General features: G+C 45.0%; 1 protein-coding gene across 1 annotated transcript; it reads left to right on the plus strand.

The window, feature by feature from the left end:
- Positions 1 to 353: 353 nt before the first annotated feature.
- HDGF (heparin binding growth factor) lies at positions 354 to 19,979 on the plus strand. The gene is made up of 7 exons (XM_088449608.1): positions 354 to 683; positions 13,500 to 13,576; positions 13,825 to 13,963; positions 14,149 to 14,220; positions 14,446 to 14,649; positions 15,824 to 16,020; positions 19,512 to 19,979. Exons 1-7 carry the CDS (start codon positions 597 to 599, stop codon positions 19,513 to 19,515), a joined length of 780 nt encoding a protein of 259 aa, XP_088305734.1. The 5' UTR covers positions 354 to 596; the 3' UTR covers positions 19,516 to 19,979.
- The last annotated feature ends 3,956 nt before the right edge of the window (positions 19,980 to 23,935 follow it).

Below are 23,935 nucleotides of genomic sequence, written 5' to 3' on the forward strand. Positions count from 1 at the left end.
CTGGGACGTGTAGTTCCACAGCAGCTACCTGGCGTGCCTATCCCTGACCTACAGGCCGCATTACACACGCTGGGCTGAGAGGCACCGCCGCACCGGTTCAGCAGCGACATATAAATAACGTCGAACAGTCGAAAACTGTTTCGGCCCAATCTGAAAACCTCGCGAGATTTCGTCTTCGCGCCGCCGGCGCTTTAGGTGCTGCTGTTTCGCGCCTTGCGTTGCCAGGGCAACGCTCTATTCTCTCGGCGCTCTCCGTGGACACCTGTTGCTGACGTCACTAGGAGGCGGGAACCAGGCACCAATCCCGGATTTTTCAAAAGCGCCAGGCGTGGCCGGCGGATTGCCGAGCATTGAGGGGGAAAGAAAGAGGCGGAGAGTGAGGAGGGAGGAGAGAGCAAATCATCGCCAGCGAGGAGAGATTCAAACACAAACAACTGGATGGGCACCTTCCCCTCGCCGGACACCCGCTCCCCCGCCCAGCGCCAGCCGCAAGCCGCCTCCTCGCCTAGTCGCATCCACCGGCCCCCCCAGGCTGTCCGCTGTCTCCGCCTTTCCCGCTCTTTCACCGAGACCTCGCCGCGGCCCGAAGCGCCAGCATGTCCCGCTCCAACAGGCAGAAGGAGTACAAGTGCGGGGACTTGGTTTTCGCCAAGATGAAGGGCTACCCGCACTGGCCGGCCCGGGTGAGTCTTCCTCTTCCTCCTAGTCACAGTGGGTGTAGTAGTAGTAGTGAGGCCTGGGTGTTACAGTGGGTGTAGTAGTAGTGAGGCCTGGGTGTTACAGTGGGTGTAGTAGTAGTAGTGAGGCCTGGGTGTTACAGTGGGTGTAGTAGTAGTAGTGAGGCCTGGGTGTTACAGTGGGTGTAGTAGTAGTAGTGAGGCCTGGGTGTTACAGTGGGTGTAGTAGTAGTAGTGAGGCCTGGGTGTTACAGTGGGTGTAGTAGTAGTAGTGAGGCCTGGGTGTTACAGTGGGTGTAGTAGTAGTAGTGAGGCCTGGGTGTTACAGTGGGTGTAGTAGTGAGGCCTGGGTGTTACAGTGGGTGTAGTAGTGAGGCCTGGGTGTTACAGTGGGTGTAGTAGTGAGGCCTGGGTGTTACAGTGGGTGTAGTAGTAGTAGTAGTGAGGCCTGGGTGTTACAGTGGGTGTAGTAGTAGTAGTAGTGAGGCCTGGGTGTTACAGTGGGTGTAGTAGTAGTAGTAGTGAGGCCTGGGTGTTACAGTGGGTGTAGTAGTAGTAGTAGTGAGGCCTGGGTGTTACAGTGGGTGTAGTAGTAGTAGTAGTGAGGCCTGGGTGTTACAGTGGGTGTAGTAGTAGTAGTAGTGAGGCCTGGGTGTTACAGTGGGTGTAGTAGTAGTAGTAGTGAGGCCTGGGTGTTACAGTGGGTGTAGTAGTAGTAGTAGTGAGGCCTGGGTGTTACAGTGGGTGTAGTAGTAGTAGTAGTGAGGCCTGGGTGTTACAGTGGGTGTAGTAGTAGTAGTAGTGAGGCCTGGGTGTTACAGTGGGTGTAGTAGTAGTAGTAGTGAGGCCTGGGTGTTACAGTGGGTGTAGTAGTAGTAGTAGTGAGGCCTGGGTGTTACAGTGGGTGTAGTAGTAGTAGTAGTGAGGCCTGGGTGTTACAGTGGGTGTAGTAGTAGTAGTAGTGAGGCCTGGGTGTTACAGTGGGTGTAGTAGTAGTAGTAGTGAGGCCTGGGTGTTACAGTGGGTGTAGTAGTAGTAGTAGTGAGGCCTGGGTGTTACAGTGGGTGTAGTAGTAGTAGTAGTGAGGCCTGGGTGTTACAGTGGGTGTAGTAGTAGTAGTAGTGAGGCCTGGGTGTTACAGTGGGTGTAGTAGTAGTAGTAGTGAGGCCTGGGTGTTACAGTGGGTGTAGTAGTAGTAGTAGTGAGGCCTGGGTGTTACAGTGGGTGTAGTAGTAGTAGTAGTGAGGCCTGGGTGTTACAGTGGGTGTAGTAGTAGTGAGGCCTGGGTGTTACAGTGGGTGTAGTAGTAGTGAGGCCTGGGTGTTACAGTGGGTGTAGTAGTAGTGAGGCCTGGGTGTTACAGTGGGTGTAGTAGTAGTGAGGCCTGGGTGTTACAGTGGGTGTAGTAGTAGTGAGGCCTGGGTGTTACAGTGGGTGTAGTAGTGAGGCCTGGGTGTTACAGTGGGTGTAGTAGTGAGGCCTGGGTGTTACAGTGGGTGTAGTAGTGAGGCCTGGGTGTTACAGTGGGTGTAGTAGTGAGGCCTGGGTGTTACAGTGGGTGTAGTAGTGAGGCCTGGGTGTTACAGTGGGTGTAGTAGTGAGGCCTGGGTGTTACAGTGGGTGTAGTAGTGAGGCCTGGGTGTTACAGTGGGTGTAGTAGTGAGGCTTGGGTGTTACAGTGGGTGTAGTAGTGAGGCTTGGGTGTTACAGTGGGTGTAGTAGTGAGGCCTGGGTGTTACAGTGGGTGTAGTAGTGAGGCCTGGGTGTTACAGTGGGTGTAGTAGTGAGGCCTGGGTGTTACAGTGGGTGTAGTAGTGAGGCCTGGGTGTTACAGTGGGTGTAGTAGTGAGGCTTGGGTGTTACAGTGGGTGTAGTAGTAGTAGTGAGGCTTGGGTGTTACAGTGGGTGTTGGTGTAGTAGTGAGGTCTGGCCGTATTGGTGGGCGCTGGTGTAGTAGTGAGGTCTGGCCGTATTGGTGGGCGCTGGTGTAGTAGTGAGGTCTGGCCGACAGCACATCACAAATAATTGTCAGCCCATTTGTGTTGGTTGATATTTTGTTCAATATTTGTACTATGGTTCCCATCCTAGTTGTAGCTCGTGGCTGCTAGAGCAACCTTTGTAACCTGGTCCCTGAATGGCCTGCATTATAGGCTGTCAAGTCAATTACTCTGATCTTTAGTAAAAATAATGTTACAGGGTAGTAGTGCACCCTGTTAATGGAGTGCACTTTTGCCTCTGTTCTAGAGGTTAGGGGATCACTATCGTCAAACTATCCACAGTAAGGGGGGAAACTCAGTAGTTTTATTGCTCCCGATCTCCCATCTAAAGTGACATATCTGAGTGCGATAACCAGTTGTTTTGGGCACCCATGCCTTGTAGCACATGTCACACCCAACCACCCTCACCAGATTTGGCGAGGTAAAACAGCTGAACCTGTCAAGTCCTTGTTAGCGTGCCCAAACCATGGACTTAAGGGGCCTATCCATTTGCCGGCTTTCTGCACGATGCGACCAAAAGCAGGAGGTTTTGGTCGGAACATGCAGAAAGTCTGCATGTGGATAAGCCAGCAAGGACCAGCGATGCGCGTGCACACTGGGCACTTGCCGACCCCGACTATCTATTGAACATGCCTGTCAACCTGACGGCATGTTAATAGTGTTCACTCTAGCTCCGGCGGCAGGCAGGGCGCCGGAGCTATAGAGGGCAACTTTGTGCGCGCGCCCCCTAACAGGGCGTGGCCATAAAAGGGCCGTGTCTATAAGACGCGTCCCCTTTTTCGTCATACTTGGGGGCGTGCCCGGCACTTACGGACACGCCGGGCAGCCCCACAAGCGCTGCAGACAGGGAGAATAGATGCCGGGCACATGTGGCGTCACCTCACATTTCTCCACCCGCGGGACACTGCGTCCCGCCGGTGAAGACGGCACCCGCAAGCTGTGAGGGCAGGGCGCTTTTTGTCCTCCAGGAGGAGGGCAGGGCGCCGCGCCCCACTAAAACAGCCTAGAGGGAACGCTATTGATAGATAGGGAGGTCGGGCTTCTGCACTGAAGACCTTCAGTGAACGTCTATCAGTGCAGTGCCCGCACCTCAGCGACATGAAAGTCTGAACGCTGGACGTTCAGACTTTCATGTCGTTAAATGGATAGGCCCCTTTATTGTACATTTCTGCCTGCCATCTCAGAAGGGTGCAAGCAGAAATGTGCGCTCCCGCAGCTATTTGCGCTTGAACAGAGCAACAATTGAATTGCTCCGTCAGCTGCAAATTAGTGTCATCCTTAGATGAATCGCCCCCATACATATATACGATATAGCAGCCAATTCGACTGATTGGTACGATATCGCTGCTATATCGTACTGTTTGTGGGTGTGCTATCGTCCAGTGAACGTACATCGCTCCTCCAGATCTTACATGCTGCACATATAAGATCTGGTGATGCGATGTACAAGCCCATGCAGTGCTATGCGGGGGGGTTGGAGGGGGGTCTCGGCATATCGGGCAGTTAGGCAGCAAATTGCTCTGTGTGTGGGAACCGCCTGATATGTCGGCTGTAGTGTCGCAAGGTGCATATCACAGAGCATGGGGGCGTTAAGTGTCTAGCTTGAAAAAGCAGCATTGGTATAGGCCTTTTGTTTTGTAAGTGGTACTATGTTACTTGTTTGAAACTTTATTTTTGTTAAATATCCTCTGACTACTTCTGTGGAGACAATTCAGTCAGCATTGCGGGGATGTAGCTTTTTGCGTTAAGTGCCCAGAGCTATTTTTGTTGACCTCGTTGCGTCCGGTACGTAACCTGGAAGATGTATCAAACCTTGGAGAGAGCTAAAGTACCATCTAATCCGCTTCTAATGCCACGTACACACTGGCCGATATTGTGAACGATCATGATATTGTAATCGTTCACAATATCGGCCAGTGTGTATGCAAGATATTGTTAACGATATCTTTTTATTGCCTGAACATGCACAACCTGACGATATCATCAGGTTGGCCTGTATGTTCAGGGTTGCTGTTGGTGACGTCACAAAATGATATCTTTAACGATATCGTTCAGTGTATCGGCTCAATGGTGTTAACGACATTGAGCCTGGCAAAACCTTAATGATTCGCTCCATGAGCGATATTGTAGTGTGTATGCTCCTTAACTGTAATTTTACAGGCTGTTTGGAAAATAACAGATGCTAATTACTTGGTACTTTATCTCTCTCTCCATGCTGTCATAAATCTCCCCCTTAGTCACGATAAACTACACTCCAGTGTAAGTGTCTGGTGCAATGCAGTTACTGCGCACGGTAAGCTTGCGGCAAGCCCCCAAGGCTATAGTTAAGGCGCATTTCTACTCACACCCTCAGGAGTGTACTAGTAGAAGTCCACTAGTTGCGGTCTTACGCCAGGAGAAATTGAATAGCTCTGGGCACTTAACCCGGGGGCAACATACCCTGCAAACAAGTTAATTTTAAACACAGGTTGTTAAATTTTTATATTTGCCTCCATTTTTGTTGTTTTGCGCTGTTGGTAGATACCTGTTTTCACCTTAAAGCAGCTTCTAGCACGCCTTTTGTGTGATCAATGCGTCTAGTGATATTTGTGTTGTGCACACACTGGTGAGTGATTGATAACCCTGCCTCTCCTAAGTTTTTTGCAATCCTACAGTTTTTACTAAGTGCTTAGAGCAGTCATTCCCAACCTCGGTCCACAAGGCACACTAACAGTCCTGGTTTTAGTGATAGCCATGCTGCAGCACAGATGGTTAAATCAAATTAACTGAGATACTAATTAAGTCACCTGTGCTTAAGTATGGCTATCCTTAAAACCAGGACTGTAAAGCTGGCCACACACTAGAACAACTTACATCCAACCAGCCAACTTGTTGATTGGTTGGAATGAAAATCTGGTAACGTATGAGAGTAACTGATGATCAGCAATTTACTCCTAAATGCCAGAAAACAGATGAAAATGGTCTTTCAGACAAGTTTGTTAAATGTTTGATCTAAACTATTTGTTCATACAACAGTTTTGGTCCATTTTTCAGCGTCTGGGAGCAAGTTGCTGATTGTATTCCTTACCAGATTTTCATTCCAACCAATCTACTAGTTGGCTGGTTGGACAGATAATCTTTAGATGTGTGGCCAGCTTTAGTGTGCCTTGAGGACCGTGGTTGGGAAACCCTGGCTTAGAGGGAGGGACCAGATCGCATTCTCCTTATAGCAGAAACGCAGCACATGGTGTTTAGATTACACGTGCTGCATGCTGAGACACTTATTCAAGAGAAGTTGCCCTTATATCTATTAACAATCGCTTCCACAGGTGACACAACAATACAGTTTTTATAGTTACAAGGGGGCATTTCATTTATTGTGGGAGCAAATTTTGGTCTGTGCATCAAACAAGTTACTTATTGGTTTCTTTGTTGTTGTTTTTTAACCACTATTATGTTAAAATAGAACACACTATAGAAACAATGTGTACCCAATCCAATGAAACGTGTAGCAAGAAGATAGCGGCATGGGATATTTTTTTCCTTTGTCATATAAGCATCTTGTTTTGATGACACAACTTGCATTGTTGTGTTCCCACTGGGATTGTCATGTAAAAGCATTTACCATAGTGGGACGACCTCACTCACCAGTATAGAAAACAAGCTGCAGTGCTATGTCCTCTGTTTGCATGTGTGAGGGCTTATGTTCATGACAATGAGGCCAAAGGATCTGCATTTCACAACCAAAGGACCTTTGTTTACTTCCCACAGCATCTCATTAATGAAAGGGCTGTTTTTCGTATAGGCTAAATACTAACCGGGAACGTGGTGATTGCAGTACAATTGCATTGTGAATATGGCATTTAATTAATGAGCAAGCGCATGTTGGTACAGTATTGTTCTGTGTCTCAGACCAGTGTACTCTGCCCTTACATGTTAAACACACACCATTGACACCTATTAATGTCTTTTACGGACTGTTGCCTTATTTTTGGTCCTGAGCGGACCACAGTATTTCAGCTGTTGGACTATTATTCCAAGTTGCCATTTTATATTTAATTATACTTTTTTTAAAATCACTTTTCAACCTTTTTAATCACAAACTACACAGTTGGCCTCTTTACCGTTCAGGGGCGACTTTATTCAAGGAGCCGCACTCTTGGTGTTTTTCCGTCCTCGTGGTGAGGTACAAAGTTCCACCCTGGGATGTCTGCTGTGTTTAGTAAAATTCAATGAGCAAGCGGCTGGCTGTAGTAAAACAGGGCAGTGCCGGGTGGTGTGGCACTAATCTACAGGTTACGAGGCATGCTTCCAAACTTGAACAAGGGACTTGGACAATCTCCCAGACATGCCCCTTCCTGAAATTTATACATAACTCCTTTGAGAAATGACTTAGATTGGACCACTAAACATGTCGCCTTTTTGGCTTTGTAGCTGTGAAATGAAAACCCACTGAGACGTGAGAATTTCCTGCATGCTTAATCTATTCCTGTGCAGCCACAAGTGTTGTGTTTAGGCTTGTGCATTTCTCTGTGGCATTATGGATAACTGTTATTGTAGTCGGAAGAACAGCCGTTACTGTGATTTGCACTTGTATCCCCTTTTTTACTTTTAACAAAGTTTTTATTTTAGTTTGAAAAAAAAAAAAAGAGCTTGATTTGCTATTGTACTGGCTTCAAGCTGGCAAATTGCATTGCTCCGTGACACATCTGCATTTAGAAATAAAATTCTGGGAGTCAAATCTCAGAGCAAGCTTGATCTTTTAATGAACCAAGCATTATTTGCATTCATTGGTACCTGTTTAAAATAAAAGTTTGGCTTTATCTTTTTATTTTTATAGATGTGTATGGCTAGATCCAGATGGCGTTATAGTGCATTAGGTAGCTGGCTACTACGATTTGTCCTGCCTCGATTGTGTGTCCTGGTTGTGTCAGTACAAGCCTGTATTACTGACAAACTACCAGACCTGGCTGATCCCCAGGCTTTGGGGGAGGCTTTTGGTGCAGTCAACAGATGTCTGCAGGCCTGGGCAGAAGGCAGCAATCTGCCACACCTGAAAGTAGTCCAACTTTTATTGTCTAAGAGCATCCGTGTTGGGCCAGTGACGGTTGTATGTGCGACCAGTGTAAATTACAGCATTTTATGGTGTGATCTTTGCTGTTACCCGCGTTGGGCTTACAGTGTGAATGGTATGAAATGCTTCCTGTGTAGGACCTAGTTGCTGCAGACATGTTTTAGAAGTAGAAAAACTAACTTCCCTATGTATGAAAGGCCGTATGTCACTGAGGTGCGTACAATACATGAATTAGCTGGTGTGTACATCGCTAGGTAGGAGCACCGTGCTCTCCCCCTGGGCAGCTGGCCCTCTCTGTTGGGGGATGGAGTGATTCTTAGACCGATGGTGGTCAGTGCTTTTGCCATATGTTAATCCCCACAGGTTTGGTAGGGGCACCTCATAGCAGGCATATTTGGGTAGGAGGTTTGGTAGGAGCTCCTCACAGCAGGCAAATTCTGGATTGGCCCGGTGATGATCAGGTATCGCGCTTGGAGGGAACAAGGCTGACAATCAGCGGTCTGAGTCTCTCTTCACTTCTTCTCTCTAAACTCTGTACTTCACTCATCCTCTCTCTTAGCTGCCTCTTCTGCTCAGACCCTGTTTGTTTGGCCTTCTCAATGAATGCAAGATTATGAGATCTGAGGGCCGTAATCCTCCGCCAGAATGTATACCGGGTACTACTCCATGACTGAATCTTTTATTCTCATTCCCCTTTTACTCATCTACAGAACAGTTGTCTGTTAATAATACTGCTTGATGGAGGCCGCCTTTGTTCCACTTTAAAAAATAAATAATAAAATAAAAAATCGCCTACGCACGGTGCAGGCAGACACTTGGAAATGTAGCATTATCCAATCTCTAAAGGTGCGTACACGATTTTTTGAACGATCTAAGTATAACGACGTCGTTATCGTTCAATCATTTAAAAAGAATCGTATTTTTTAGCCTGAACGATGATCGTTCATGCGCGGTCACGTTTGTAGTTCATCGCCCATTCTGACTGAACAACTTAACGATTTTAATTAAGGGAAAGTTACAAAAATCGTTTGTAGTTCAAAAAAATCATTCTTTACGTTTTGTAAATGAACGATTTTAGTAAACTATTTTCGTTCATTTTTCCCTTGAAAAAAGTAAATGAAAATCGTTTACTAAAATCGTTGTGTGTGTGTATGCAGCTTAAGAACTAGTGGGTATTTCTCTGGCATGAGGCCTGTAACGGGGCTGCCTCCACTGTGTTGGGTGAAAAGTAGACTTTATATGTGATTTTACACTTTGAATTCTCCATATGGCTGCTGGTACTGATGGGGAACAGTCCCTGAGTCTGCTATACATCAGGTCACCATCTCGGCCTGGCTGGGTATGTTGTATATGTAAAGGCCCCGCAGGATTCCCAAGAATGCAGAGTTTAGCTTAGTCCCCAGTGCTGTTCTCTGTGTGTCCCCAGGCTGACTGCTCACCATGGTTTGTGTGCAGTGTGTCAGAATAACATGGATTATCTGCTGTTAGGGACAGTTATCCCTTATCTCTGTGGAAGCATAACCGTTCCTCTATTGGCTGGGGCCTGAGTCTGGGAAAGCAGACATGTCCTGACCACTCGTAATAATGATCTAATGAGTCAAGTAATGCTGATGGCAGTGAGCCCTTATACCAGCAATCCCGGCTGTCTCTGCTCACCTGAATTCAGTGCAAAGCTGTGTATTTATGGGCCACTCTTGTCATTCTGAATATCATACACGAGCTCAAGAGCTTTAGAAATTATAAGACATTTTGCACAATGGCTTAGAAAAGCTACAATATAAACCTGTGCAAGTTGCAAAAGGATATGCACAGACTAATACAAATTGTCAGACAGTAGGTGAAATGATGGAATTAATTATATAGTGCATGTATATTCGGCAGCATGGCCCCCGTTGACAATATGGGGGGCGATGTTGCTGACGTCGCGCGTTACACATTGGCTGATGTGGCCGGTATGTCGTCTGACCCGTCGGATCAGATGGCATATTGACTAGTGTGTACACGGCTTAAGTGAATAACTGTAGAGCTAATTTAACTCCTCCTACTGCGTAAGGGTATACAACCTTGCATCACTCTGTGATGACTTGTTCCTTCAGTGTATTGGCTCCGCAGGGAAGACACGCCACGGCAAAGTACGCTCCAGTGCTCATGGGTCTGGGGAACTTTTATTACCTCTTTGACGTGCAGAGGGTTAGAACAGATTTAAATTACGTGTGCTTTGTTTAATGACACAAAGCAAGAAGCTTTGACTTTATTTAAGCAGCCTCATTAGTGCATTTGAAGCTGATCATTGATACCACATCCAAATAAGGGTCATAGAGTATTTCACCGACTTATTGGGACATTACGCAAAAAGATTAATATTCGCCACTGTTTTGTGTGGCTTTCCTTAATGTCAAACTTAGTCTACACAAGTTTCCCATCTCCAGCCTGACACGCCGCCCCCTCCCTCCTCTCAGCAGAAAAGTGCTTGGTCACAGGCTTGCAGCATATATTGGGTACTGCTGCCAAATGGCTAGGAATACCCAGCAGCTGAACGGTTGGCAGAGACTGCAGCGCCTCCCTCGTTACAGGCTGAGACACGGGAAACACTGATGTCTAAGCACCACCTATACCCAGTCTTCAGTTATCGCGTCCCCTGCTGCAGGCTGGTGCTCGAGGAATCAGTCTTACTAAAATGTCATATTGGGGTAGGCTCGATTAGGTTCACCCACTAGTAAGTGTGCATATGCGTCACTTCTGGTAGCCCTGAACTGAGTTTTGTTTGCAGTCCCATAGGGCTAAGGTGAGATAATGAGCCGTTACCGATGTTTCCATGTCACTTTGCCATGCTCAAACCTCATTGAATTAATCCCTGTGTCTCCTACATATATAGTATTTACAAGGGAGAGACTGGATTGTTTGTGCCCCCCAGACCTGCCGCATTTGATCTGTGAAAGTTGCACTGTTGTAACATGAACGTCACAGGTGTGAAAGTATTATATGCACTGTAGTCTTCACCTGGCGGTCAAAAGAAAACGGCGTCCTGCCCCGCTGATATCTGGAGGCGCAGGGGTCATCGCAGGGCACACAAGGATTTCCTAATTTTCTCATTATGGGGGCCTAGTCCTGGGGATTTTTCAGAGACGTGGAGTAGCTATAAAAACAAAACAAAACAACCTGTGTAGATGTGTGTATATGTATATATTTTTTTATAATATATATATATGTATATATTTTTTTTATTGCTGGGGAGTAGAGCAGGCTGCATGTCTGGAGCTGAATTGGCTGATTCCAAGACCTCCATCACTACTGGGTGCCCTATGATGGTCACAGCGCTCGTTGCATAAGATGTACTACACAGGGGTGACGTTCAGCCTTGCCTCTTGCAGCAGCCAAAACCTAGTATCTATATCAAAGGCAGATCTATAAAAGCACACCCCCACCCCTCCCCCACCCTTCTGCACACCAGAGACTTGCACTGCTAGCACGACAAGATTATTGCCAGGCTGCCGGCAGCAAGCAGCTTAAGAGTTTAACACCCTTTAACATGTCAACGCTGGAAAATGGACATGAGTTTGTGACACAGCCCTAATTGCTCTGGGTTCAACCCACAATGGTACAATTGATTGCTGCAACAGGAGATGCTTATATCTGTAGGCACCATCGACACGGCTCAGCATGTGCAACGTGCTTCTGTCATTTTGTAATATCTAAAAAGTTGTGTTTTAGTAATGCAGATGTTTGTTGTGTCTCCTGTGCAGCTAAAGTGTCTCCTCACAGCATAGTAAGACATTAGGCAGCGTGTCAGGAAGCTCCTGGCCCAGCAAACTTTTCTGTACCCTCAGACGGGGGGCTTCCTGCATTCCTGTGTGCTGGCAATGGGCAGTGCACTGCTCCCCACTGGCCACCAAGTCCAGCACATCAACATTTTAGCCTGTGTCCAGCCTGTACTTTTTGGTTTTGTAAAACGAATAGAAAACCAAATCCTCTTTAACTGCATGTAATTATGGGGTCTTTCAGTTACTTTGTCTCTGCCTTTCCTGATCACAGAAATGACAGGCCCAGCCAGCCCTTATCTTGTATATGCATTGGCTGCATGCCAGCGAGTGGTTCCTTGGTCTATTAATATTTAGCCTGTGGGTGGGGAATGACACACGTGCCCTAAATGACATGCACCCACGTGCCGTGGCCAAGTCTCTCATAAAGAGCTTTGTGTTTTGTGTTTCATAGGGAGAGCTGTGTCCTCAGGCCTTGCGGCTGTAATGAGCAGAAAAAGGCCGTGACCTGTTATATGCCTCCTTAAAGCCCCCTTGTAGCACTTATTTACGTATGTTTTTATATTTAATTGGTAATGAAATGGGTTCGGCAATCCATAATAATGCTGCATTGTGCTGGGTGTAAAATTGTATTTTTAAAGGATCATTCACAGCTAAAGGTTGTTAATGGGTGGAATTCAATTGTTTGAAACCCCCCCCCCATCGCGCCTGGCAGAGCTATTCACTTGTTGCTCCTGTTGGACGCGATTAGCTGCTGGTGCCGGCAATTCATGTGTTGAGAAAAGCATGCCTAAAGCACAGATTTGCGTAGTCAGGGGGTCCATAAGGTTTGCGCAGAGATTATTAGAAAGGGCTTTCTCTGGCCAGATCCCGGCCACATACAGATGACTTCTGTATTCAGAAAAAAATCTGCGGGGCTCCTGCCAGAGCTGGTCTCAACGGCGGCACACACTAGACGATGTCTAATGTGTACCGACCTAGTTAGCGACAAGAACCCGGCGGGGTGCCCACATCAGCAATTGCGTACACACTTGCTGATGCCGAGAGCGACAGCCGTTGACTAGATCGGCCGTCGAACCATCATGCAGGTCCGACAGGTGATGTCACTGCCGACGCACGGTAGTGCTCATAGTCAGTGACATAACTAGTACACACTGCCCGATGTGGACGATATGTTGTCCGATCTGTCGGATATGACGTTTACCCGGCTTAAGGGGGGGATTCATTAGTTTGTGCTGCAGGTGTCCTTCACTTATCGCGGATGTAGCCTCCCAAAATGCATGGGATTAGCTGTGGCTAATAGTTTTGAGTCCCAAAAGCCAGGCACGAGTCTAAACATCCCGCCCCCCTAAAGACCCTGCACATGTTGTCCCAGAGGAGATGCCGTATAAAAGCATGGCAGCCATAATGCTGACCTGTTACTGCATACAGCAGGGGCAGTACATGTTTGCACCATATTCAACCTATGTTCTAGGTAATAATGACCTCACTGAGACACGAGGCACCAGTATTTACCAGCCCGACTGCATTTTCAAGACTGAATGTGTAATTATCTGGTAACTCTCGCCCTACACATGCAGCCTTGGTGCCAAATTTGGTTTAGAACAGGTGCCTGGATGAGTCCCGTATAATCACTGCAAGTGCTGCGCTCTATAGACACCTACAAGGACAGGTTCCAGCCTCCCTCCTGAGTCTGGTGTAATCTCTGCTCCCTGTCTTAGTACAAGCATGGACAAGTCCCAGGAGCCAGGTAGCTGGCACCGCAGAACGCCGCCTAATGTTGCCTCACTTCTGGGAGTCGCTGCTACAGAGATTAATGGGTTTTATGTTTTCAAAAGCTCCTAAATCTATTTCAGCATCACTTTGTCCTGCTTTGTCTTAGTGTAAAGAAACTACCATAGTAAGAAGCTGAGCACTAAGGCAACTTTTACACTTTTGTACTGTGTGTATATGTATGTTTTTATGATTTGCACTATTCATTAGCTTGTTGGATAACTCCTTTTGTTCTTTTCAGATTGATGAAGTCCCGGAACCAGCTGCTAAGTCCTCATCCAATAAGTACCAAGTGTTCTTCTTTGGGACCCACGAAACGTAAGTATAAATGGGAGGATGTAGGGTGCTATAAACACTGAGACTGCAGTGGTGTAATAGCGACTGGCAGCATTGTGTGCCTGTATAAAGGTCTGACACCAGAGCCTGGAATACAGATGGAACTCTGCTTATGCCACTGCAGGTTATTTCTTACATTGGTGTATTTACTGATATCTGAAGTGTTCATTACCAATCCTTCCTAAGTGGCGACCTTGCATTTATACAAGATCACGGTTCTCTGTTTTCAGAGCATATCTTGGTCCCAAGGACATCTTTCCTTACGAAGAGACCAAAGAGAAGTTTGGAAAAGCTAGCAAGAGGAAAGGATTCAGCGAGGGTCTCTGGGAGATTGAGAATAACCCGCAAGTGAAAGCATCTGGATACCAGGTACCCTAAAGTCTCTCCTCCTTTTTTGCTACCCTTGTTCCTATGTAATGGGCACCAGTTGCATGTAGACGTGTGTGTGTGTGTGTGTGTGTTTTGATGACACAGTCCAGTTAGTCCCTGGTGCAGCTTACTGCTCCTGTGCCTGGAGAGGTGACCATAACTCTTATCCGTCTTTGCTTACCCAGCCTTCTCGGAAGAAAAGTTCTACCCCCAAAGCTGCTGGCCGTGCTGGCAATGGAACTAAAGATGGGAAAAAGGTACGTTCACAGACTACGATTATCCGTATTGGCAAAATGTAATTGTGGGTAACTGCAGTTCTTAGTTTGACCCATGAATATCATTTTATCGGTCTCCTTGGTATAATGTTGAGGCATCTAATAATTGGCAGAAACATTGCTAAACCCAGGAGGCTTATGAGGTGTGGACCATAAAGCTTTGTAATGCACCCAGACGGTAAGAGTAATGTTCTCTCTTTTTCTCAGGCAACCGCTAAGAAAAGCTCAGAGGCGGAGGAAAACGCTGAGGACGAGGATGAAGAAGACGACGAGAAGTCTGAGGCTGACGGTGAGAAGAAGGGGGGCACCGATGGCAGCAGCGACGAAGAGGGGAAGCTAGTGATTGATGAACAGTCTAAGGAGAAAGGGGAAAAGGCAGCAGCCAAGCGGAAAGCAGAGGAGACTGTGGAGGTAAATCTACGGGACACTTCTCTTCGGGCAAATGACTGTTGTCTATGGGATGCTCCGTTTCAGCCTGCAAATCTTTGGGTAAAGAGAAAGCTAGTATGTCACACACTTGGGGACCATTGAGAGGACTGGTACCAGGAAACATTGTCTGATCCCACCTTTTCCCTACATCTTCCCCTTTCCTGCTCCTCGGGTGTGGTATATGAGTGCCGATAATGGACACACGTGGGGGGGTTATCCTTTATCTGCAGTACCCTAGAGTTACGCACAGCAGGGCCTCTGCTCTCCCAACCAGCGTTTTCAAAGGTGGCAACAGTCGTCCAACTGTTGTGAAAAGATGCCATACTTTATCTCAAGCCTTTCTCTCAAGGGCTTAGTACATAGACCCCTTTAAGAATAACCGGTTATTTCAGGTACAGGTTCAGTCTCCCATATCCAAAATGCTTGGGACCAGGGGTATTTTGGATAACGGAATATTCCGTATTATGGAATATTTGCATATCATAATGAGATCTTGGGAATCTGACCCAAATATACACGCAGAATACATTTGTTATATACACCTTATACACACAGCCTGCAGGTCATTTTATACTATATTTTCAATGATTTTGTGGCTCAAGCAAAATTTGTGTACAGAAATTATATTTATTGATGTTTCATTTACACCTTATACACACAGCCTGAAGGTAATTTTATACAATATTTTTAATTTGTGCCTTAGACAAAGTTTGTGTACATTGAACCATCAAAAACCAAAGGTTTCATTATCTGTCATCCCAAAATAATTCCTTATTACGGGATATTCCGTATTACGGAATATTTGGATATGGGGAGACTCAACCTGTATCTTATTTACCTTGTTGATACAGATGCATTGTTTTATTGCTTTGCAGTGGGGATTACCATTTTACCCAGTGCATTATGTTCATAAATATTCTAAAGGTGGAGGGACAGTCTGTTACCTTGTCTCCAAATTATATTGTTTGGTTCTTGGTCCCGTGGTGTGTACAAATGTCACTGCAGCGTGCATAAAGGTCCTTATGAGAAACCATCTCTGGTACAGTAGCACAGTGCTGTTCTTTCAAAAAAGAAAAATATATATAAATGGTTATATTCCTGAAATGCAAGAAACATTGGGGCAGTCATGGTTACAGGTACCCTGTTTTCTCTGCAGAGTTCCCCAAAGAGAGCTAAGGGGGAGAGCGATCAGGAAGCCGAAAAAACTGAAAATAAGGAACCCGCCATAGAAGCCGCCGAGCAGACGCCGGAGGCGAGCAAAGATGACAAACCCGCTGGTACAAAAGGGCGAACAGTGGAGGATAAGGCAGAGGAGAAACCAGTCCTAGAAGAAACCAGTGATAAGGAGGAGAGGTAGGCAACCTGGCACGCAGGAAGGAAGGAGACTTCTGTAGCCTAATTATGTAGGCTTGTGGGGTTGATTTATTAAACGTCATCAGCTTTTTTGTTTGCACAATTAAAAACATCATTGTTTTTAAGTGCACTACATATCTGTTTTTGTATTTAATAGAATTGCGGTTTTGAATTGTCGGACGTTTTCTTTGAAAAGACAGTGCTCGTAACAATCCTTGCGTTATAGCACAATGCCAGGCTTATGCAGGGAGAGGTTATTTTCCACACCGCTACATTGTTAAATTGTTTTGCTTTAAAGGGCCGCTAAACACTAAGAGGGGTAATCAATTTGAAACGTTAACTTCACTGTCGAAGTTAACGTTTCATATCTGCGTTTTTACCTGCGTTAAAGTATCGGGCGCGCACCTGCTTATCCCCGTATTCAATATAAAATTAACGAAAACGGGAGCCTCCGAAGTTGGATTTGTGTAAAGTTACAAATTTTTCCTTAAAAAAAATTGTAAGACCCCCCCCCCCCCCCCTAAAGTTGTAAAAACATGGGGGATCACTATGGGTACCCCCGTTTTAGCCTTTAAATGAAAGTCGGGGATTTAAATAGCCGCAGCTGGTGTTTTTTCCCGACATTGAAGAAGTGATGCAGAAGAGCACTTAGGTTTTTTTTTTTCGTTTTTTTTAAGTGGTCCCATCAAATTTGGGGTACATGAAAATGGGTACTAGCATATTTTGATGTCCCTAAAGTAAGTTTTTAAAAATTCTGCATTTGTGCACCTGCCGCTATAATTCTATTCTAGAAAACACCTGCCGCATACTTGCAGAATAGCCCTGAACCTATTTCCCTATTGTTAATAATTTTTTCCCCATTTTTTTTTTTTTTTCCACCCCAATTTTTAAATTAATTTTTTGTGGTGTCCCTATTTTTTTTTAAACTTTTTTTGACACAGTTCTTATTTAAATGTCATTCTCAGGGGTGCAGGCTATTTTTTTTAACCCTGCACCCCTAAACCCCAATTCTGCACTTTTTTCGACACCTATTCAATGGTGAAAAGTTATCCCCGTTTTTTATCAGACTTGTCAAAACTGCGAAAAGTCTTTGAAATTGAATACGGTGTAAAACTAAAACCTGCAATAATGACGTCACAAGTGCGATATTAATGCAAAAACGATGTTATCGCTCCCACATTGAATACCCCTGTAATTGTGTAACTTTTTATGGCTGACCAATTTCTCCTTCCTCCATCTGGGGGACACTGACGCCATAGACTGTTAGGATGCAGTATAAAGCGCCGCCCCGCAGCCCCCTCAGTTTTTGAAGTGTTTGTAAAGGAATTAGAGGTCTTCGATCTGTCTGAAATAAAGCTCCAGCCGGGCACAGAGTGGGGAGTGTTGCAGGACACGGGGAGGTGACGCAGACTCCCCCATGCTGGGGTTGAAGGTTGTGTTTTGATGGAAGGAGGAGGTAATCAGAGGACTGGAACCCAGGATATCTGGTCGTCGTCTTTTTCCTTATTTTTATTTCAAGTATGTCTGATAATAGTTCCCATTTGTGATCACTACAGATGCAAATCTTTAATGTTAGGGGACAGTCGCCCAGCATCTTCAGCTTGCCAAGGTGTTGGCGCTCGGGGTAATTTGGAACATACAGCGTTCCCATTTTAAACAGGAAATGGGTTGAACAGCTAATCTAAGGAAGACAGTTTGATAATCCTGTATGATGCACAGCAGGAGTTTGCCACCCTCTAAGAAGACTATAATCAAATGGATTAGAGCCAAAATAAGTATGAACATACCCTCCCCTTAGGATTACTTTGGAAATTCTCCATGGTGCCAGTGTCCCCTCAGATGGAGGAAGGAGTACTTGGGATTTTTGGCACTTAGTTTTTTTTGGGCAGAGATAAGTAAAGGGCGCCCGACGGAGCAATCAATTGTTTTGCTATTCTGGCGCGATTGCGTTACTTGTCACACCCAAGTACACTGGGTTTAGCCACGTAAAGTGGATAAACCCATTCAGTCCTGGTTAGGGACCAACTTTTTGTGAATTTGTGCTCACCACAGCAAAGGGTGCGAGCAGAAATCTGGGCACCCGTGGCACTCGTGACCCTTCGGGGCAGCAATTAAACTGCTTGGTTGGGCCCCTAAAAACGATTGAATTCCCCCCTTAGTGTTGCAATCATTTTGCTAACTCTGTAAGGGAGGGAACGTGGTGTCCCTCAGAATATCCCTACTTTTGAGTGTCTGTTTTGTCACCCAATCTTTGGAAACTTTGTGCGTTAACTCAGTCAGCTTTATACATTGAAACCAAACCTAAGTGACATCTCCGGCATCTCTAATACAACTCCATGGTGTCAGTGTCCCCCAGGTGGATTTAGATACATGGATTTAACAATAAGCCGTATTCAATATGAGCCGAGCCGCGGTACTTTATCGTGTCCCGGGCTTTCTGCCTACTTTGCCTGTTCTGCAGGCGGAAAAGTATCGCGGCCGTCCCTGCTTTACCCCGTATTCAATATGGAAGTATGCGAAAACGGGACCCGGCGAAACAAACAGGCGGAAAATACTGTCAGGTTGACACCCCCCAAAAGATGCTCTGACATGGGGGTTAGCTATTGTACCCCCCAATTTGGCTTGCTGAAGGTATTTGGTGTTTTTAAACGGGCTCAATAGCTGCTAAATAGCGTTTTTCTATACGTGATGTAGAATAGTATTTAGGAGTATTTTTTCAAGAAATTAAGTTATCCCAGCAAATTTGGGGTACTTGAAAATGGGGGTCAGCATATTCAAAAGTTGCTAAAGTTAAGTTGAAAAAATCGTGAAAAATCCAACTGTCGCAAGCAAAAAAAACACCTGGGGCATACTTGTGGACCCCCCCAGAGTCAAGTTCGCTAGTTTTTAAGTTTGTACCCCAACATTTTTTTATTTTTTTTTGGCGGTGTCCTTAAGTGTTCAAATTCTTTGACAGTTTACCTTTTGGGGGGCTGTCTGAAGGCTGCACGGGGGTTCCAGCAGCTTTGCACCCCAAAACTCCAATTCTGCACTTTTTTCCGCCTCCCATTCATAGGCGATACTTTACCGCCTAGTACATTGCATTGACTATACGGGGTAAAAGTCAAACAGGAAAAAATGACGTCATCGGCGAAAAGTTTCCGCCAAAAACACGCTGAAACTGACTTTTCGCCTCAAATTGAATACGGCCCTAAGTAGTAATAGTCGTGTCTTCTACACCCTTTACCGCTACTGTGCCTGAAGCACCCCATCCTCCTTACTAACAGTGAAGCCATCCTGATACCTCCGTCCTTCAGTAACAAATGTCTGAAGTGGCCTGCGGGACCACTTCTGCGTCTGCCGCTCTGTGGTATAGTTTGCAATTGTCCTTTTAGTTGTAGTGTTTTTAAAAAAATTTTTTTTTTTTTTTTTTTTTTAAATATATTTTAAATGCATTCCGTTTTAGAAACATTTTAATTCTTTGTTCTGTCTTCTTGTCCCCTCTCCTGTAGCTAAGATGAGTTTCTCCACCGTGACTGGGCAGAATCCCGACCTTTTGCATTACTGGGAGACGTAGGTGCTTTTTAAAGAAAAATACTTTGGGGAAAAAAAAAAAATGAAAAGAGGGAACAAAACATTTTCATCGTCTCCATCCACTTTTGTTCCGCCTGCAACCCAATCTAGCAAATGTCATCGTTCCGAAATGGCAACTTCGACACAGGATCACGGGCTTAGCAACATCTTAGGTCACTAATAATTGTGATGTTTATAGCGTACTGGTGCCTTCTCAGCCAGTGCCAACCAGCAAAATGGTTTAAATTCTGGAGGTTTTGTTTCCAGGACGTTTTGACTATCTGTACTAAGCTTCCCGATCTAATGCTTCTTTCCTGCTTTTATTTTTTATGCCTCTTGCTGTGCTTTTATCATGAAAACTTTTTTCTTTTTGACACTTAGGGGTCTATTTACTAAGCCGTGTTAAGAGACAGTGAAAAGTGATAAGGTGCCAGCCAATCAGCTCCCAACTGTCATTTTTCAAACACTGCCTGTGACATGGCAGTTAGGAGCTGATTGGTTTGCTCCTTATCACTTTTCACTCTGTCTCCTAACACTGCTTAGTAAATAGACCCCTAAGTTTTTTAATTCTTATCCTCTGCTTTTGAACAATAAAAATGCAGATCAGCAGGAAGTTATCGCCGAAAGCGCGTGACCTTGACCGGTCAGATCATGGTTTTAAGTTAACACTTGAAGACCCAGAGGCGCAATATTTTCAATAGCTGCTTCTCTTACCTGAATTAGGATCTTGGTGTTTCACCTTCTGATCCAATTTACAGGAACATTTTAAACTGGCCTCTGTCAGATGTACGAGTGGTGGTTTGGCTCTCCCCTTGCCGCACCAAAGATGTTTAATCTCCCTCTGCAGTGGCTTCCTGCAGCTAGCTAGCATTTCCATCTGGTTATAAGTATTTTATATACAGGGTGGGCAGTACCACTAAAGATCTTGTGGGGGTGTTTTTATTTTGTCTTTAAAGTCTAGCAAATGCTTTGTTTAATAACGTGTGCATTTTTTTCCTTAAGATAATGTATAAAGAGAATGCAATTAACCTATAATGTATTTTTATTCTCTAAAAATTGTCTAAACTCTCAAACTGGATACCTGTGGCCTCTGCCTTGGCTTTGTAAAATGTTATTATTTTACCCCCGATAAGTTGCTGGAAGCGAAGTCTTCAATTTCTGCTGCAACTCTTTTCGTTTATGGCAAAACAGAAGCAAACTTCTCTGGAATTATGTTTGGCTTGTAAAAACGGCAATAGGGTATAATGTGTACATATATATATTTTTGCTTTTTATTTTGTCGGTGCTTTCAAAGCAATAGCTGTTGCACTAGTAAAGCATTAAACACTAACTAAAAATAAAAATCAACCCTCTTGTAAGATTCCCCTGAGGTGTTAAGGTGGCCAATTTAGTAGAAAACCAATTAAGCTGCATACACACACCGATTTTTGTAAATGAATGATTTTAGTAAACTATTTTCGGTCATTTTTTCAAGGGAAAAATGAACGAAAATTGTTTACTAAAATCGTTCATTTACTAAATGTAATGAACGATTTTTTTTTTTTTTTTTTTTTACTACAAACGATTTTTGCATATTCCCTTAATGAAAATTGTTGAGTTGGTCAGCCCAACTGAACTACAAACGTACGCGCATGAACGATAATCGTTCATCGTTTTAACGTAGAAAGTGAATGATTTTTTTGAACAATAAACGATACCGTTAACGATAATCGTTGAAAAAATCATTGTGTATGCACCTTAAGACTAGTTCTGCTGGCACGTTAGTGCTGTACTTGTTTGGATAAGGCCTTATATTCATTTTTCTCTTTGGCTGCTGCTGCTTGATAACTTTAGAAAATAGGCTATCCTGTAGCCTACATGTACCCTGCCAGAGCTTTAGTCTAATGACCATAGATGGTCAGGAGGCGGCTTTACCTCTAGTGGCTGCTGTCATGTGGATTCACTGCCCTCCTCTATTGCTAGTGTGTGTGAAGCACAGATAAGGGGGAGATTATGATGTGTTCACTATTCCTGCATTCACAGGTAGAGAGTACCTGGTTTGATGCGGGCCCTCTCCACTCTAAAAGTGGCTTGTGCTTTACATTTTAGTATTTTACCACTTAAGCGCCTCACCATTACTTTTGACCAATGACCAGTGTGTGTTGGATACTAGTTAAATGCCTGCAGCCTATCACTTAAAAGTGGCAAGAATCCATGCTGTGCATTATATACTACATTACAGCATGCAGTCTGAGATCTGTAAAGTGTGATCTTTATTAAAGCCTGGAGGGAGGGAGTCAAACATTCTAAAGAAGTTGGAGTTGCCCATAGAAACCAATCAGCTTCTACCTGATAAATGATAGCTAGAAGCTGGTCCTTATGGCGGCTTCTCTACGTGTCCTATTCAGAAGGTTTTATACATCTCCCCTTATAATCCAACCACGTTCATTGTGACTTCAGAGCTAGATTAAGACCAGATTGAGGAGATTTGGGGGAGGGGGGAAACTGGCGTCGCTCCAGCTGTTGTGGCACTACAAGTGCCAGCATACCAGAGACTGGTAGAGCATACTTGGACCCTATGACAGCTAGCACCACAGGTTGCCTGTGCTGTGTTTGACGGTGGACTATGTTGTCTTATATTACCGATCTGTCGTGCATTAGCGGGAAATGGCGGTGAAGTCTTCGGTGTGCGGTTGAAGGACGCTCATTGCTGTGTGTCTTGTGGGCAGCCTGCAGCACTCGCCTTTGCAATGCGTTCAACGGCAACCTGTTGCCACATCCACACGCGAACGAAGGGTTGCAGCTCAAAACGGAGATTTCGCTCTGCTACCTGCTCCTATAACAAGTGGACATCAACCGAATTACAAATTTTGTAGCTAATATTTTTAATAAAAATAAAAAGTGGCAAAAAAAAAGAAATGACCTACCTGAAGCATCATTTTATAGGTAGTTTTTTTTTTTTATATATATTTTTCTTTTGGCCTGTTGTCTTCTCTCTCCCACATCTTGCTACGCGAGACCATTAACCTTGTAACATATGCAGAGACCTACATGCCATTGCAGATTTATTTTTCGTTCTTGCGGCTGTGATGAAAGCAATTGTTTAAATTTTAGCTTTTGGTATAGTTCTAAAAACTGTAGACTGCAGGTCTTTTGGACAAATAAACAAATTATTATAAAAAAAAAAAAAAAAATTCTGTCTCTGGTATCATTTTGTGCTGTCTTGTGTGTTTAAGGACCACCTGGTACGTATTTTATTCTGGGAAGGAGGATCTAAGCGTATTTCACTTTGTCATGTAAAAATCAAATCGGTATAGGGTGGACTTTGAGGTGAGCAATCGGGTTATGGTAGAGGTTGCCAAACTTCTTTGAGTCACGGCACCCTAGAGTATCAGCTTTGTTTTAATGGCACCCCTCAGCTGAAAGTTTTTTGTTTGTTTTTTCTGAGAAATTCAGATAATTATGTGGTAAAATTAAGTAAATTGCGCTACCTGTCATCCTTAGGTTCAGTTATGTGATGGTGGTGGACATGGTTGAGCTTCTGTTTGTCCACATATATTTACATTACATTGACCATTAATAATTTGGTGCTGGACCACCGTCCTGAGGCACCCCCTGCAAGTGTCCTGAGGCACCCCCTGCAAGTGTCCTGAGGCACCCCCTGCAAGTGTCCTGAGGCACCCCCTGCAAGTGTCCTGAGGCACCCCCTGCAAGTGTCCTGAGGCACCCCCTGCAAGTGTCCTGAGGCACCCCCTGCAAGTGTCCTGAGGCACCCCCTGCAAGTGTCCTGAGGCACCCCCTGCAAGTGTCCTGAGGCACCCCCTGCAAGTGTCAAGGTTATGGTTTCCCTAGGTATTTTTATCCCACGGTAACACTGGCTAGTCTTCGGGCGAGTTGGGTCCTGCGAGCTGCTCTTATGGTGAACTCATACTGAAAATTTATTTTGCAACCCAACTGCAAACTCTTAATTGATATTCCAGAAGCAATTGCAGGGGGGGGGGTTGTGCGCACCCCCCCTGTGTAGGTGAAAATCTTTATTTTAAGGTATAAATGTCGGGTCGCAGTGAAAATCTTTACACCCCTCCCAATGAATAATCATGCTCTTTGAGGGGTTCAAATGGCATAATTTGGCCAATAGACTCCCCAAACCCCACCTTCCTCTCAAAAAAGAAATATAAAAATACTTTCACAGAGCAGAATGGACCACAGATGAATTAAGTACCTCCAGTCATTTTAATCATCTCTGCTCAACCATGGATAGCCTTAAAACCTGGTCTATCAGGGTGCCTTGGTTTGGTTATCACAGATTTAAACTAAGAAACGGACGCCATGGGAGGAGGTTTATCAAACTTTGGGGAGAGAAAGTAACAACCAATCCGCTTCT

This window comes from Taudactylus pleione, unplaced genomic scaffold (genome assembly GCF_031769625.1).
Source record: "Taudactylus pleione unplaced genomic scaffold, aTauple2 ptg000490l, whole genome shotgun sequence".
In the NCBI taxonomy this organism is placed as follows: domain Eukaryota; kingdom Metazoa; phylum Chordata; class Amphibia; order Anura; family Myobatrachidae; genus Taudactylus; species Taudactylus pleione.